This window comes from Amphiura filiformis, chromosome 6 (assembly GCF_039555335.1).
Source record: "Amphiura filiformis chromosome 6, Afil_fr2py, whole genome shotgun sequence".
Lineage (NCBI taxonomy): Eukaryota > Metazoa > Echinodermata > Ophiuroidea > Amphilepidida > Amphiuridae > Amphiura > Amphiura filiformis.
Window position 1 is genome coordinate 30,936,524 of NC_092633.1, and position 17,894 is coordinate 30,954,417.

The 17,894-nt window shown below is 38.9% G+C and overlaps 1 protein-coding gene across 1 annotated transcript; it reads right to left on the minus strand.

Moving 5' to 3' along the window:
- Nucleotides 1–472: 472 nt before the first annotated feature.
- On the minus strand, nt 473–16,281 carry LOC140155255 (glycerol-3-phosphate phosphatase-like). The gene is made up of 8 exons (XM_072178013.1): nt 15,998–16,281; nt 13,968–14,035; nt 12,624–12,716; nt 10,447–10,587; nt 9,008–9,064; nt 5,988–6,135; nt 3,969–4,068; nt 473–2,213 (listed from the first exon to the last, which is right to left on the minus strand). The coding sequence occupies exons 1-8, from the start codon at nt 16,260–16,262 to the stop codon at nt 1,931–1,933; spliced, it is 1,155 nt and encodes a 384-aa protein (XP_072034114.1). The 5' UTR covers nt 16,263–16,281; the 3' UTR covers nt 473–1,930.
- Nucleotides 16,282–17,894: the final 1,613 nt, after the last annotated feature.

Below are 17,894 nucleotides of genomic sequence, written 5' to 3' on the forward strand. Positions count from 1 at the left end.
ACTAATGCTATTATCTATCCATGTCATTAACCGTGTGTTTCGTTTAAATCTTTGATGTAGCCAAACCTCATCCGTGGACAGAGTGAAAAACGGGTACATTTCTTAAAGAGGGCATATCTTCAAAAATTGTGACCCGATTGAAAGAATTGTTTTGGTTTATTAAAGCTAACGATTTAGGGTTTCTTTACATACCAAAATATATTTGATCAACCCGTCAGAAATAGGAGAAAAAGAGGGGGCAATGTGGGGCCTCTTTTTTTTGGGACACCCTGTACTTACATGTACATAAATATAATACATAATTTGTGGTTAAAAAAGAAGTACCTCTAATTCAACAGCATAATATAAAAGTAATATGAACTGCATAATATTCATAAAAAGACTACTGTATTCATTCCAATAAGCGCCCAGGGCGCTTAACAAATTCAATTTGGGTGGGCGCTTATTTTGTAACTTAGGTTTAAGTTAATGTAGTGTAGATCTGCATGTATATTTCCTTTTAGATTGGATATGCTTCCAACAGTCTGTATTCACTGTATTTAGTGTCACTCCTAATTAGCCATTAGTGCATAAAATGAAACTATTTATACAAAATTACATAAACTAGTACAGCGTTACACACAGGTAAGCATGAAATGTGGCAATAAAAACAATTCTGAAAGTATTTCAAAGTAATTGATAGGGACACTCCAGCCTTGACAAAAAGCATGAGAAGCACACACACTCACACAGCAAGTGGCTTGCTGCAAAGCCTGAAATGGGTGGTGACAAGGGGCCCCTAGTGGAGTCCAAGGACAATGCTCTGGTGGTATTCCAGGAGCAGCTCCTGGGGTGCTGACTGGGCAATTCTGAGTCGGTACTCTTTGGTTCTAATCTCTTTGGTTTTAATCTCTTTTATCTGAACTCTTCATTTACTTCACATTACTCCTCAGTGAAATCAATTGGACTATACCTTGTAAAGTATGATGGTTTGAAATGGACTACACCTAGCTTGTATGGTCAAATAAATACTCATTTCTTACTCTCATATGTGACATGATCTGGTCCACGGGGGCCAAAGGAGGCATTTTTGACAATTGAGTTATACATACAATATGCTATCATTTACTGAAAACACCAAAGGTCTAACATACTTGGTTCAAAAGTTATGAAGTTTTTTTATTTCTATTTTCTTATGTATTCTATTGTTTTTTACTCCATATTTTTCCTTTTATCTCAGTTTCAAATCTGCCGACTTTGGCCCCCATGGACCAGATCTTGTCACATATGTGCCACAATCTGCTCCTTGGGGACCAAAGGAGGCATTTTTGACAATTGAGTTACTATAATTATTATCTTATACAAACATCAGGCTATCATATACTAAAAACACCAAAGGTCTAGCATACTTGGTTCTAAAGTTCTGAAATTTTGTGATGTGTATTTTCTTATGTATGTTATCGTTTTTACTCTATATGTTTGGCTTTATCTCAAATTTGTGGCCTTTGGCCCCCATGGACCTGCAGATTGTGTCACATATACTATACAGATTTCACAGTATATCTGTAATAAAGAGCACCAAGTGGTGCTCCTGATTAAAATGGAAGCATCCTCCAGCCTAGCGACATTCTTGTGTTCCTGACGTGTTAGTTTCGATTCTGCGTCTCTTGGGGCTTACTGCCGTAATAGTATCCATTAATTTTCCTAGCACCCCCACAGAGGGCAGATAATAGGTGGGTACAAATTTCAATCTTTCTGGTGCGCCACTGGCCTGATGCTGTTTGACTTCTTCTAAGTTTCTTGCGTTCCTGACGTGTTAGTTTCGATTCTGCGTTTCTTGGGGCTTTCTGCCGTATCCATTAATTTTCCTAGCACCCCCACAGAGGGCAGATAATAGGTGGGTACGAATTTCAATCTTTCTGGTGCGCCACTGGCCTGATGCTGTTTGATTTTAAGTTTCTTGCGTTCCTGACGTGTTAGTTTCGATTCTGCGTTTCTTGGGGCTTTCTGCCGTATCCATTAATTTTCCTAGCACCCCCACAGAGGGCAGATAATAGGTGGGTACGAATTTCAATCTATCTGGTGAGCCACTGGCCTGATGCTGTTTGACTTCTTCTAAGGATGAAATCCCTGATGAGACAAATAATGTTCGGATGCCACAGTTGTGTCCCATCAAGATATCTGTATCAAGTCGATCGCCTACCATTATTGTACGACTACGGTCTAGTTTATGTCTGCAATAAAAAATATACATGGGTGAATGTCATTGATGCAACAGAGGGTGTGACCACTGCATCTGGATTTCACAAATTCAACTCTGTTTAAGGGCTGGGGTATGAACGTTTGGACAGTATTTATTTTGGGACATCAGAGCACATCAGACATATCGAATTGCATTCTGAATACGAAGAATGTCATTCTGATATCAAATAATTTTGATTTTTGAAATTCGCAACTTAATACACATTTTATGGCAAATCATTAAAATTGATATTTTTGATATTTAACAGTACTTGAAGTAAACTTTATAAATCTGATGATTTATACTTAAAGTGTATGTAGGTGGGATGAAAAGCCGACGATCAATTGAAAATTTTGACCTTTCCTATTGAAGATATGGATTTTTTTCCCAAAACACCAAAAAAAAATTAGGTCTTTTTTGGGAAAAAAATCCATATCTTCAATATGAAAGGTCAAAATTTTCAATTGACCGTCGGCTTTTCCTCCTTGCTACATACACTTTAAGAATATATCATTAGATTTATATAATTTACCGAGGACTGTTATATATCAAAAATTTGAAAAATATCAAATTTTTATAATTTGTCATAAAATTTGTATTATATTGTGATTTTCAAAAATGAAAATTATTTGATATCAGAAAGACATGCTTCAGTATTCAGAATGCAATTCGATAGGTCCGAGGTGCTCTCATGTCCCACAAAAAAAATACTGTCGAAACATAATAAACGCTCATTTTAGATCCCTTAAGTTACATGTAGTTCAACAAGATAGTTATTAAATGAAGCAGAGATGGTGGCTACAGTATGAAAAAAAACACCACATCTCATCGTTGGGCAGGAAAAACCTCCTGTGTGCCATTGGCCCCTGAACATGTTTAAAGCAAAACTTATGTTTGTTGGCAGTTTTGTTTTAAACATGTTCAGGGGCCACAATTACATAGGAAGTTTTTCCTGCCCAAAGATGACATGCTCAAGTCAAGGCCGAGTATAAGTACATGGTATTTCAGATGTCATAACACATTTTGGCTTTTGCAGTATTTTTATTTTAGATGTTTTAATAATGTTTAAGCTAATGACATCACCTGAAAAGAAATCACAATTTGCAAAATATAAAGCAGGCCATATTGATACAATTTCAAATTACAGATAGTTTCAATATCTTTGCTTATTTATCCTGGCTAGATCATTCAGTGTTGAAATACTACTCTCCTTAGACACCCAGGGACCACAGTGAGGTGTACAAACAGCCAGGCATTACCCTAGAAGACAAGGTTGCTATGTTCACACGCAAAGTAGGTGATAAATGTTGTTTTCCGTAAAGTGTCGGATGTGTGCCGTTAGACCAATAGGCCTATAAAATAAACGATGTGTCGGACAAAAGTCAAACATGGCAAAGGTTTCAAGTCAGCAAAAACATCTGAATCCAGCGATGCTGATGAGGTCTTCATAAGTGCTCGGGCCCAAGTACTATAAGGTATAAATACTCGGAGACTCGTTTCTGATTGGAAAACATTGAGCACAAATATGTTTTTCTAACCCAAGCAGATGAGCCACTTCTGCGGTTGATGTTTACTGCACAGCTGCCAGATGGTAGAGGCGTTTATTTTTGGTCTAACGGCACACATCCAACACTTTACGGAAAACAACTTTATCAGGCATTAACCTGATTGGTAACAAGAATCTATCAACAAAGCAAATAACTGATTAAACCAAAGATCTTGACATGTACATAGATTAAAAACTCACCGTTTACTAATACACTCTACCAGCTGCTTGGATGGTTTACCTACAATCACTGGCTCTCGACCGGCTGCAGTTTTAACAGAATTCACGATACAACCAGTTCCTGAAATTAATATAGACAAAGACATTACATTATGACACCAACTTAATGATGCTTGTATCATTAATTGAGTAATGTAACTAAGGATTAAAATGTAATATTATTAAAATTTAAAATAGAGGAAATTTCATATCTATTTTGGCAATATGTAAGTTCATTCAGGACCGATATAGCAATGCAAATGTCAAAACGCAAATTGGTTCTTCAATATTTCAGCATATGTTTGCACTTTGTGAAGTTTACAGTTTGTTGCAAGATATGCATGCTGAAATGCAGGTTGATCACAGCATGCATCTACCTGCATATCTCAAAATAATATATCAAACTCAACTTATGAACTATGCATACTCAAGAGCAGGTCTCTAAAAACGTGATGCCCATCCACAACCTTAGCCTTGTGTGACAAACTTCTAGAGCTGTATACATGAACCGCATGAGAGTACAAGTATGGAAGCTATAGAGTTCTGATAGAATCGGGCTGTCACCTTTTGTCACAATTGTCATCACTCTTTGCTTATGTGATGAGTACTGAAAAGTAGGGTTCCATGGGGTTAACTGAATTAGGTTGCCTTGGACAGAATTATTTGCTTTTGTAGCATGTGCAAATCCGAGTATGGAAAGTGAAATATTGATGAACCAATTGAATCAGGTTGTCTTATTAGACACAATTGAATACATCAATACAAAACCCACCCAAGTCCATGGAAAGTGATTTTGAGAAAACTAAAAAAAAACTATAATTTTTAGTTTCTTCAGTTAGATTTACCTGGTAAATAGGGCAAGTTTTACATGCAAATGAGTTGGTTAAACTATATTACTTATGACGATATGCATTTTGGGGACTTATAGAGGGGTCATTGTATGCCAGACTTGGGTTGTTTTTTGAATCATATAGTAAGTGTATTCTTTACCCTTTGCTCTCAGTCTTTTATCTTGTTCTGTGCCCATTCAGCTTCATTTCTTCATTTTTTACCATTTATTTTGTCATCACTGTTGCTATCACCTCAATTTAGCAGGTCAGCCAATCTTGTCCTATTTGGGAGGGCACTATAATATGTGTGCAAAAATCACCCAAGTCCTGGACTTTTGGATTTCACATGCTCAATAGATGCACATAAGGCTGAGTTCACATAGAAGTATACGGTATTCGCTATACGAAATACGCTCATTCGATCAGGCTGAGTTTATATAGGAGTATACTATGTGAACTCAGCCTGATCGAATGAGCGTATTTCGTATAGCGATTAGCGAGTCTAGGCATGATAGGTCAGTTTACCAATTTTCTCCGTCTAATCAAATGCTTGTAAGTTTACTTGTTGAGGTCACATTGCATTCAATGAGGTGTCATAATGTGCAGAATTAGATAGTGCATCTATTTAAAAAAAAATGAATTTACCCACATATGGTTTAGTTTTAAAATTAGGACGGTATACGCTGCACTAAAATCGAACACATTCCCACTTATTCCCACTATACTACTATACGCAGGTATACGGCCTTTTCGAATAGTGCCCTCTTATGTGACCCGGTACTATGAAATTACCTTGCTCGATTTAAGCTATACGCGTACACCTGAAAAACGTGCACCGTATACCCGAATAGTATACTTCTATGTTATCGTAGCCTTATGTGACCCGGTACTATGAAATTGCCTTGCTCGATTTAAGCTACTCTATACGCGTGCACCTGCAAAACGTGCACCGTATACCCGAATAGTATACTTCTATGTGAACGCAGCCTAAAGGGTGGATTTGTGTTGTTCTTTTATACAATATGATAGGCCTATGAATAACCAACAATTTCTCATGTGTAACTCAATTTGGCCAAAGTATGGACTTGGGTGGGTTTTGTATTCAGGTATTCAATTATATTGAGAATCTATAGTATGCGAGAATGCGGGTGAAGACATACACAGCACTAACCTGGTATAACTCTGCCAGTTTTAGTAGGAAGCCTTCCATCTGTATTGGTTCCTATAAATGGCATATTGGGATTATTGAGATAGCTAGCTGCTCGCATCATCTTCATGTAACTCACATGACCATCAAATCCAACAACTACTGCTTGTACCTAACATACGAGAAGGAAAACAAACAACAGCATTTGTGTAACTTAGCAAATAAAATTTCTTGAAACATACCCAGTACTAAAACTCCGTACTACAGCTTTGTGTAACTTTGCAAATAAAATTTCTACCACTAATTAATTTTGGTTACTAGAAGTTGAATATTGGTCTTAAAATGTTGTTTCAATTGATCTTGTGCTGAAATGTGTGCAAAATTTTTTACTTTCATCACTTGGAGGGGCGCAAAATCGATGCTGAATTGGTCAATTTGGTGCCCCCCCCTAAGGGTGGCGCCTGGGGCACATTGCCCCGCTAGTATCGCCACTGGCTGGTATTTCTAAATGATGGAGTGTTTCTAGATGTGCTCTGGACAAGATGGTCATATACATGTAGGTATGACTTAGGTTGAATGCAGTACCCCCACGGCCCGCCGCCTCATTGTTCAGAACTTTCTGCCCTCTATGTCTTATCCAGATGTTCAGTGTTTTAGTTTCTCGCACAGGCCAGAAAAGAACAAGCAGCTACCCTTTCTTGACACACTCATAATTCACAGGCGGCGGATGACATGATCGAGCCGGCAACTTGTGAAACCGCCCAGCCGTATGGCATTTTCCAATATAGTTGGTTAGTTTGTAGTTTTCATGGTTTTGTGGGGTTCATTATCGAACCCCAACGGTTTTAGCTTGTATTTATATTATTTATCGCACAGGCCAGAAAAGAACAAGCAGCTACCCTTTCTTGACACGCTCATAATTCACAGGCGGCGGATGACATGATCGAGCCGGCAACTTGTGAAACCGCCCAGCCATATGGCATTTTCCAATATAGTTGGTTAGTTTGTAGTTTTCATGGTTTTGTGGGGTTCATTATCGAACCCCAACGGTTTTAGCTTGTATTTATATTATTTATCAACACAGGCCTATTTGTTTGTGATATTTCAAGCGTTTAAAAATTTCAAAATAATCCCATTCAATTACACGGTTGACGATGAAAATTTACTGAATTTAGAGAATGCAATGCGGCCACCACCTGATAATTCATAAGCCAGATGGATCAGTAAAATTGCTCATCGACAAGAAGCCCACTCACACAGACCCATACCTAAGCTTCTATCATCCTTTGTAACACAAGCTTAGTGTAGTCAAGACACCAATATGGACAGAGCTCAACATAATTATAGTCACTGAACCAGATGACAGAAAGAAAGGGAAGGAATACATCCGGCAAGCTCAAATATTGCTTTGGTCAGTATGTTCAGCCACATTTAGTGACATCCCTGAGTATAAGACTCCTATTTATTTGAGAGGTTGCATTTCCATTTTAGTGCCTATATACCTAAATACTATAGTGCACAGCTTTCCCCAACTTAGTTGGGGAATCTCAATCCCTCATTCAATATTCAATAGGAGCTTAAACATTGCGGCTGCAATAAGCTGCAGCAAGCTGCAGCTTGGCTTGGGAGGCTGCCCACTGGTAAATAGGTATGGGCCCTTATGCATAGAGGCCCTGTATGCTTTTATCGATTGGCTCCAAACAAAGGATTTGAACCAGTGTCCTTCACTGTAATCATGGCGCAGTGCAGTCCATTCAATCAAATGTTGCCATCAACCTATTTGATCGTAGTGCATTTGCTATGTGTGTGTGAGACTAACTGTCACGGTAGATTGCAATCATGCTTTTGTTGAATGCATTTGTCCGCCATATTTACGGTATGATACGTCATATGCACAACCTCTATACATGTGTATGCCCATCTAATTATTCAAAATCATGTCACAGGAGAGTTAATTTAAATAGTTAGAAGATGTTTTTGTGACAAAGCTATTAGCTGAAGAATAGAGCAGTGATGTGGCGATTTGGTTAACAATATCGCAGTGATTCGTATCGGTTTATTCAGGCGTATCATTTAGGATACTCAGTGAAGGTGATTTTATGCTCTCAATTTCAAGCTTACGCTCAGCCAGTGTGTACTAGTAATGCGGTTGGTTTTTTTTCGTCTTTGATTCTCATGGTAAAAAATTTTTCATTGAAATTTAAGCCATCTACGTTTAGCATGTCTGATATTGAAGGTTCCACCTCGAAAGGCGGTCAGTTTTCAGCATCTAAACCAGAGAAAGATTCTGCTTCAGTTTCCACGTTATTTGACGATTTTAAAGGACACCTAGATCAAAAGTTAGAATCGTTCAGGCAAGAAATCGTTGACCAGAGCGTCGATACTCAAGAGAAGGTGGAAAAACTCAAAGCGACTCCGGTAGAGCCTGCCTTAACTACAACGGCAATAAGAAACAGTGGCAATTTAATGCTAAAGTAGCCAACAAGCTACAAGACGTGAGTGCTCTCTTAAATAAGAGGAAAGTGGATGAAGCTAAAGCAGGTATTCAACAGGTGCAAACAGATATAAAGCATCGTAATAAACTTATTCGGTTAGCAGATAAAAGTGAAAGAGGTGGGAAGGTTGTAGATGAATACGAATCCGACAAGTTGGCTTCGGACAGCGAAGACGAAAAGAAGATCAGATCTGCTCAGTTTAGAGCAGCACGCAAGAAGCGCCAAGCTACACGCAAGAATGCGGTTGCAAAAACAAGCTAAATCAAACAAGCAGGCTCCGTTTCCCGCTTCTTCTACTGCTTCTGATTTTTTTCATGGGAAAGCTGCTGCGGTAAGCCGTCAATCTCCTATATGAATATTGTGTTGTGTATTATAGTAATATGTTTTTAAACATATTAAAACATGCTTAAAAGCATTCAGCGGGAGCGCGTAATAAAATATTTTATTCGCGTTTAAGCAAAGCGCATTTAGCGAATAAGTTGTAAGTACCATGGCGTAAAGGAATTAATTACATGCATCCTCTCATATCTCAGTTGATTATCTCATTACCTCTGGATCCAGTGGTATATTGGCCCAGTCTGCAATATCGCCTTCTAAAGGATCTGGCTGAAATAAAAAAACAAATATTCAAAGACGTGATTGATTAATCTGTTTACCTTTTGACCAAATAATGTACATTATACAATAATGTTACTTCGTATTCTTACAATGCCATCAATTACTTCATGCATGTACTGGAGGACATTGTGTTTGGACAGCAGACTACAGTACTATAAAAATTGTGTAATTAAATTGAATATTTAATTGCATGCTATAACTGAGAGAAACGGAAACGCCCAAACTTTTTCATATTTCGACTGCTCAGTGCCAGAAGTGAGTAAGTGCAATAGCTGCCCTGCGAACATTTGGCAATTAACACACAGTATATTGTACTCATCTACACATGGCAGCTATTGCACTTACTCATTTCTGGCACTGAGCAGTTGATATTTACTGTAGTTAATTAGCCAGGTGCTGCTAATACACATCTTCTGCACATGTCACCTGGCTGTGATTATAATTAATATTGGGTTTATATTGAAATATAATGTGTTAAAGCATACATGTAGGCTTACACCGCTTTTACTTAATTACAAGTTATGGAGTTCGGTACATGCTGTGTTACATGATAAAAGAAATTACATCAAAAGTGATGATATATTTTAAAATATAGATCCAAGTGAAGAACCAATCACAACATGACATCAGCCACAGCAACTCTACAGTCTTCTTACAATTCATTTAAATTTTGATCCCGTAATTACTACCAATGCATTGAAAAGTGGAGCTTAAACAGGGATAACTTCAAAATGTTCACTTACCATATTCATTCCAATAAGCGCCCATACCCCAATAAGCGCCCACCCAGGGTATTTTCAATTTGCTAAAGGGTACCATTAATGTTGAAGTGACTGATAGACGTTGATACAGTGAAATAACTTGAGGATTTGAAGTCCTGTGTAAACTTGCAATACATTTACTGCATCAGAAAAGCTACTAGAACGTCTCGAGACCCTATTATAACGTAGGTAAATTTGTCTCTTATTATAACGTAGGTAAATTTGCCTCTAATAAACGGCCCTTACAAAAAAAATTAGGTAAACCAGGTAAAAAATAAGTGCCCACCCAAAAAGGCTTTGTAAAGCGCCCTGGATGCTTATTGGAATGAATATGGTAAGTGCTAACTGACCTTTTGAAAATCCCATAAACCTTTGCGAGTAGACCTGAGATGTCATCATTAAACGTTTTTGCGCACATCGTTACTGCCCACTTCACGGCTTTGAAATGCACAGTTGCGATGATCTAAACAATATGCGCATTGGCGTGACGTCAAATTACAACATCTCAGGTCTACTCGCAAAAAGGCTTATGGGATTTACCAAAAATGTCAATTAGGGAAACTAATTAAGTCAAAAATAATAGTGCAGAGACTGCAGAACCTGACTTACCCCAGGTCCAATGTATGACAAGCCATGAAGTTGAAACTCTTCCTCTAAGCCAGCTCCACCCATCAAATAGACCTTGCCTTGGATATTGAGATGTTCCTTGACGTACAAGGCTGCCATATATGCTGTACCAAACACCTCATCCTAATATAAGATAAAAAATAATAAAGTTTTCTAACGTAAAACAGTAAGAAAACAACTTTGACCCCATGCGGAACATTTCCGGGTCATCGGGTCATTTTTTCCCGGGGTTTTCATGAATTTTGGCGCTATTGGGCTTTGGCCTATCAGAGCTGCTCTTTCATATCGCTAGGTCGTGATCATTTCCGGGTCAGATTTTTCATGGGGTTTCCATGGCTCTATGACGCTTTCGTGCTTTGACCAATCAGAGCTGCTCTCTCAATTGCGCTTAGGTCGTCATATTCGCGATTTAATTCATTGCATTATTGGATTCCAGTCAGGATAGACGGAAAATTTTTACTCCCACCCACCACTCCCAATTTAAGGGGAGCTTATTGGGTTTAATAAAATAATTTAAGCAAGTGCAGCTATTCAAGAAAATTCATAGTCTGTTTATAAAAACAGGTGCTGTCTTCCTTACATGAATGAGGAAAACAAGAAAAATTTTGTTTTGCATGATATAGCATGCGTTGGGCATGCTGACTAAGCGCTATAAATACATTTAAATGAACTTTTGCACACAACAAGTGGAAATTAATTTATAAGCTCCTGACATGTTCGGTCAGTTTTTAATGGAATAATATTAAATTTTATCATAATGCTTATAGCTGCAGCAAAGGAATTAGCATCAGCTTATAGCATCTTTAATAATGCAAAAGCTTTGTCTTTTAGAAAAAATAACAGATAGAAAGGAATCCACACAGAAGAAAGACACTTCAACCAGGATTTTACAAGTCTGTTTAATATTATTTAATCTATAAAAAAACAAGTCAAATATTTAAGAAAAATGGAGATGTTTGTTTTATTTTAGCTTACATCGTCCAATTATATGCACTTGTATACCTATATCCATTATTAATATTCTTTCACATTCATTCTTTCAGTCTTTGTATTTCTTCCAGGTAGGATTACCTCGAGGAATCTCCAAGGTGCCAACCTTCGGAACAACTGTTTGTATGCACTAATCACAGAATGAAAATTAATTGATTGAAAAATTCCAGCCATTATAAATTCCCCTTTGTTGGGTTTGTGTGAGCACCACGTTCCTCAGCACCGCTTGCTGTAGAATAGAAATTGGGTGGAGTAATTTTACTCTTATTCTGGAGTTCACCTTTTGATTGTGCTTGATTGGGATTCGGATTCTCCAGTAGGGTAATTACTGTTGAACAGAAATTGGGTTGAGTAATTTTACTTTTATCTTGGAATCCCATCTTTATGATTTTCCTTTTTGGATTTGCCTTGGGGTTCAGATTCCTCAGTTGGGTGTTTACTGTCGAACAAAATTGGGTCGAGCTGTTTTGCTCTCATCTTGGAATCCCAGGCATCCTTGTTGATTCAGGGTTGTGTACAAACCCTTTGCTTTTAATGATGTAATGGCTGGAATCTTTGCAAATTTATATGAAATAAATTATTGTCTATCCTGATGGCCAATAAGTAGACCAAAAATTCATGGTTCCTTGCGTTTCATTGTCTCCGTCTGGGGTTAAAGCATACATGCGAGATGATGCCAATGTCATTATTATTATTGTTGTTATTTTTGTCATCATCACTGTCATCATTTCTAAATTTATCAAATATTTATCAAACCACACTTTCATTTCAGAACCTTATTTTCCATCATTGTTCAATAACTGTCTAAATTACTAACTCACAGAATTTCTCTAGAGCCTTGTAAGCATAGACATAGATTGGGGGATAAATCAAGTTTGGAGCCAACTGCCAACTGTTTTGGGGTCTCCCCGTCAGTCCAAAACACCATCAGTCCGAACCACCGCTAGTCCGAATTTTTAGACTTAGGGTTAGGGAAAAGGTTGGGTTTAAGATTAGGGTAAGGGTTAGGGTTAGGGTTAGGTTTAGGTTAAGGTTTAAGGTTAGGGTTATCGTTAGGTAGGCTTTAAATTCGGACTAGCAGTGGTTCAGACTGACAGGGTTTCGGACTGATGGGGTGTACCCACTGTTTTGATGTGATGGATCAGTCACATAAGTACTGCAATGCTTACCTTAGATGCTTCAAACCCTAGTTTCGTAAACTTCTCAGCGTACTGTTTCCGAGATTTAGTACTGTTATTTGTGACAAAGAATGGTGTTTTGCCCTGTAACAACAAAATTGCATTATAATATTTGTTTTAACTAAAATACGTATTTTTTTCTGTAAAACAATTTTGTCAGTATCTTTTAAATACTGTAATGAATAGTGATTGGTATTGCATGGTATTGGTGCATCACCTTTAGACGATTCTTCAAATTTAACATTATGCTTTTGTATGTAGGCCTACATAAAGCGTATGCATGTCTTTCTTTTTTAGACAGTCCATTTTCCTGACGTGAATACAAACTTGTTACAACCATATGTTCAATTTTGCAGCGATATCGCAACATGGAAAACCTTGGCAATGCCCACCCTTATTTAGCACCCCTGCAAACTTGCACATAGTATAAGCATCCTCTTGAAAATTGAAATGTACTTGCAGCATTCAGCAAGCAACACTTAGCACACTCTATGATGCTGTAGCCTGACCTGAATTGAGCATTACACAAGTGTAAATATTGCATTACGCCTGTTCATTTTTCGAAATATTGGGTTCAAATCTGCACCCAAGGAAAAAATATCTTCAACTTCATCTTCTTCCTTCCTTCCCCTCCACCAAAAAGCCTCAGGTATAAAATTAGAGTTAATAATCATATTGGAATGAAATAAAACAGGATTTATTATGTAATAGTTGTGACATTTTGTTCTAGATGGATATCAAATGTTCAAGTGTCAAGTAAGATTCCAGTTTGAATAGGGGCATACCGCGCGGCTACTGATTCCTATTTTAAAGTTAAAATGGGCAAAAACGTTTTGTGGCCTTCAGGGGGTACTACACCCTTGGCCAATTTTGTGCCTATTTTTGCATTTTTCTCAAAAATTATAGCGCATTGGTGACAAGTAAGATAGGCCTATATGTATGTATGTTATAGGGGCAAGGACTACAACTACTGCACTGAAAATTCAGCAACTCAAGGCAAGTAGTTATTGATTTATTGATCGAATATTGAGTTTCCCTCATTTTTGACTGTAACTCCACAACTTTTGTCTGTGCTGAAATAAAATTTCCAGTGCAGTACATGTAGTTGTAGTCCTTGCCCCTATAATATACATATCTTACTTGTCACCAATGCGCTATAATTTTGAGAAAAATGCAAAAATAGGCACAAAATTGGGCAGGGGTGTAGTACCCTTATTAAAGTGGGCAAAAGGAACATTTACAACTTTTGATCAATAGCAGTATTTCGAGCCAAATCCCCCTCTCCCTCCCCGGACGGTACGTCTGAGGTTGAATATGGTATGTAGATCTACTTACCAGTTTTCTTAGCTTCTTGATGGTATCTTGTGCTCCAGACTCGGCTTCCATTCCATGCCATAGAACACCTTGCAATTGAAATCAAATAAGGAAAGAAAAAAAGTTTGATACCTTTTTACTCTAGTCTTGTTCAGTATTAGTACTATTATGGTATTGCAGCTGCTTGTCAACCTGGGGAGGGGCACTTACACAAAATGACCACATGAGTATGCTCCCCCAAGGACAGCTTTCTTTAAATAAAAGATTTTGCAACGATCCCCTAAATTTGACCAAAATAGCTCTCCAAAAGAACCCTTGATTTTGATAATTTCAGCTCTGAAGACACTTAAATTGACATTCCTCACATTTTTTTTTATTCAAACGATTTTCAATAGCCAAGAAAGACCCTTGATTTTGACTGTTCACAGCTTCAAACGACCCCCTTTTACCCGTACGCCGTCTGCTCCCAAAGACCAGCAACCACCTCAAAATTCTGGGTGAGCATACTTACCAAAAATGTTTGTCAATACATGTATGTCAAGACTGTACTCTTGAGATTAGAGTTCAAATAAACCGATCCATCCATGAATATTCCTCCACAATATTTTTATATCCAAATTAAAAGGGCCCCAAGTGATTTTTGGCAGAAATTTTTTTTTTTAGAATTCACCCTTCCCGGGTGGGTGCAGTGCCACAGGACAGGGAGAGAGGGACAGCATTTCCCTGGTTAAGGGGGTACTACACCCCTGTGGTAAATTTGTGACTATTTTTGCATTTTTCTCAAAAACTAAAAACTACACTGGTAACAAAAGTTATGTATATTATTGGGGCAAGGAATCAAATTACTACACTGAAATTTCAGTGAATCAAGACAAGTGGTTCAGTAAATATGATAGGAAATGAGGTACATCCTAGCGGTACCTCATTTTCTATCACAAGTGTCGAACCGCTTGTCTTGGGTCACTGAAATTCCAGTGTAGTAATCGGATTCCTTGCCCCTATAATATACATAACTTTTGTTACCAGGGTGTTATTAGTTTTTGAGAAAAATGCAAAAATAGTCACAAATTTATTGAGGGGTGTAGTACCCCTTAATATTATTACAATTCTCTCGGTCGGGTTCCACGTCACACAGGGTCTTAGCTAGAAATTCAGGTTTGCCCGTCATTTGAATAAATGTGCCTGTCCCAATTTGTTCGAGCATAGCCTCTATCGCAAATCGAGGGCATCCGTGAGCAAATTCGTGGCTAGTGTTTCTCGAGCAAGTCCCAATATGACCTTTAAAACATTTACCTGACTTCTACAGCCCATTGGGGGTTCAAAGAGTTCAAATATGTGCTGCTATAGCCTTGTTTTACAAACCTGGATTACTAAAAAGGTCAACAGACTTTCTAAACTCCTATAATTATAATGTGGCATCTGTCAAAGGGATTAATTTTGCCCGTCCCAGGAGCAACCCCTCCCCCCGTCTAAAATGATGGCCAGACGGGTGGCTAGCTAAGACACTGACGTCACATCCATGCATGCATTGGACTTTGGAGTGAAAACAACTTATCGCATTTTCATTTGCAGACAGTCAAACCTGGCACAATAGTGTGATAGCTTGTGATACACTCCAGAGTTCAGTGAATGCGAATGTTGTTTTCACTCTCGGTGCTATTGTTTGTCAGCCGGTTCATCCCGGATGTCCAACCGACAGAATAAATTTAAGCACTTCCTAGCTACTAGTACTACCCCATCCCAGGGAATTCTACAACTTCAGAAAAAGTCCTCAAGTCCTCAAACGGTCGAAATAGTTACTATTACATGATTAAATACTCTGAACTAGTCTGACTTGACTGGTGCAGATGGTGCATCATGCCATGGCCATGCATCCATCATGTCCTTCGCCATCTGCCATGAAATTGAATGATCCCGGGGAATGATCATCACATTGCCATTGGTAAGCTTAAAAATTAAATCCGGAAAAAGACAGTGCAAGTGTGTATAAAGCTTTAATCGTGCCCATTATGTAAATATCACAACTACACAATGCATAAATTACAAGTTACCATCACAATCAAACAATACGGTGTCAAATGAGTCCAGGAAGTCTTTCACGTTTTCCGAATTCAGCTCACTGTACTGCGCCATGTTGATAACGCCCTCCGATGTTGACCCACCAAAGTCGCAAAAATTCCGACAATTCCTTGCCAAATTCACTACGGGGCGATTCACAATATTCTGGGGAACGTCACGGTTGAATCCTCGTACAAGTTTCGTAATTTGCGTTTCAATTCTCCTGAACACACGCAGCGTTTGCTGTAGCACCACCATTAGTCACTTGCTTCCTCACTGCTCGTTGTTCATCAGGTGAATTTATGTGGCGCCGCATCGGCGCCACGGGATGGTTATTTGGGTGGGATGGAGCGGGCGGGGCGGGGCGGGGGATGGAGCTGGTGAAAATCATTGGTATGCCTACATGCTCCAGCTGCAGCCCACTCAGGCACATGACTTTGCTCACAGGTTCACCAACTCACCCAAGAAGGTTAATCCGATGTTCGCGGAGGTTAGGCCCATGCCACACTTTCATGGCGAATGTTTTCCGAAATTGGCCATCGCAAATCGGAAGGCCAGGTTGCATATGGTGGACACTTGGCAACTTTGGCACATCAAAGGGGATGTGCCGCGCCCCGAGAAGCCATTGGAAAAGCAAAATGAGGGCCAAATTGAAAGGCCATTTGGTCATTTTGGTGAACACTGAGGGCCTATACCTACTGTCATTACACAAATTTAGATGAAAAACTTTGCCAAAACTCAGAAGGCCAATGAACCAGTTCCCGGGACCAGTTCCGCGGTCCATTTTACTCGTGGGCAGGGCTCGTGGGTCAAAAACGTAGGGGCCCCCAACTTTGAACGACCCTGATGAAACTCATCAATGATGAATCTCATCAATAATTGAACTGGAACTGTATGACCTGGACTGAGAGCCCTAGCTCCTTCACAAATGATGTGCAGCGCTTGATGTTGGTTGGAGTTTGTGAAACATAATTCCGATAGCTTGACTGCCTGGCTCCACTATCACTCTGAGGACGTTATCATGCGCCTCCAGGTGTAGGCCTACATACCACTAGCAAGATCAGGTGTAGGCCTACAACGCATTACAACAGTCTGTCTTTTACCTCATACCAGACTCTAAAGTTGGCTGGTGTTGTCAACTGAATATTTAGATAATGAATTATGTTGACCTGAAATGATATGGAAAGAAAATAATTTACGAGGAGCTGTATAATAATAAAAACTATGTCAATGTGGATGCAATTCAAATACCCCAGATGCGATATGCCTAAGCTGAAAAATGAACCAGACATCCTAAGAGATGAAGTGACTAGTGCTGTTAAGAAGTTAACAGATGGAAAGGCACCGGGTTATGATAGTATAACAGCGGAAGAACTGAAAGCATCAGGAGAACTGGCATAGATATTCTCTATAGACTCTGTAATCAAATTTGGAAGGAGGAAGTCTTCCCAGCTGACTGGGGTAGAACAATTATTAATCCCATCTTTAAGAAGAAAGACAAGCTTGACTGTGGCAACTACAGGGGCATAAGTCTACTGAGCCATGCAGGAAAGGTATTTGCTCAAATTCTCCAACGTAGAATCATAAAGAGGACAGAAGAGATTCTGTCAGAGTCCCAGGCAGGCTTCAGACAGGGAAGATCAACAACAGATCAACTGTTCACCCTCAGACAGATAGCAGAGAAACACCTTGAGAAGAAGAAAAGCCTATATTCTGTTGTTACATCGACTTTGAAAAGGCATTCGATACAGTGTGGCAGGAAGGTCTTTGGAAAGCGATGCAGTTCTTTGGATACTCAAACAAGCATACAACTTCTTCAAGCACTGTATAATCAGTCTACAAGTGTAGTCCGAGTGAACGGCGAACGGACAGAGTGGTTTAGAACAACGG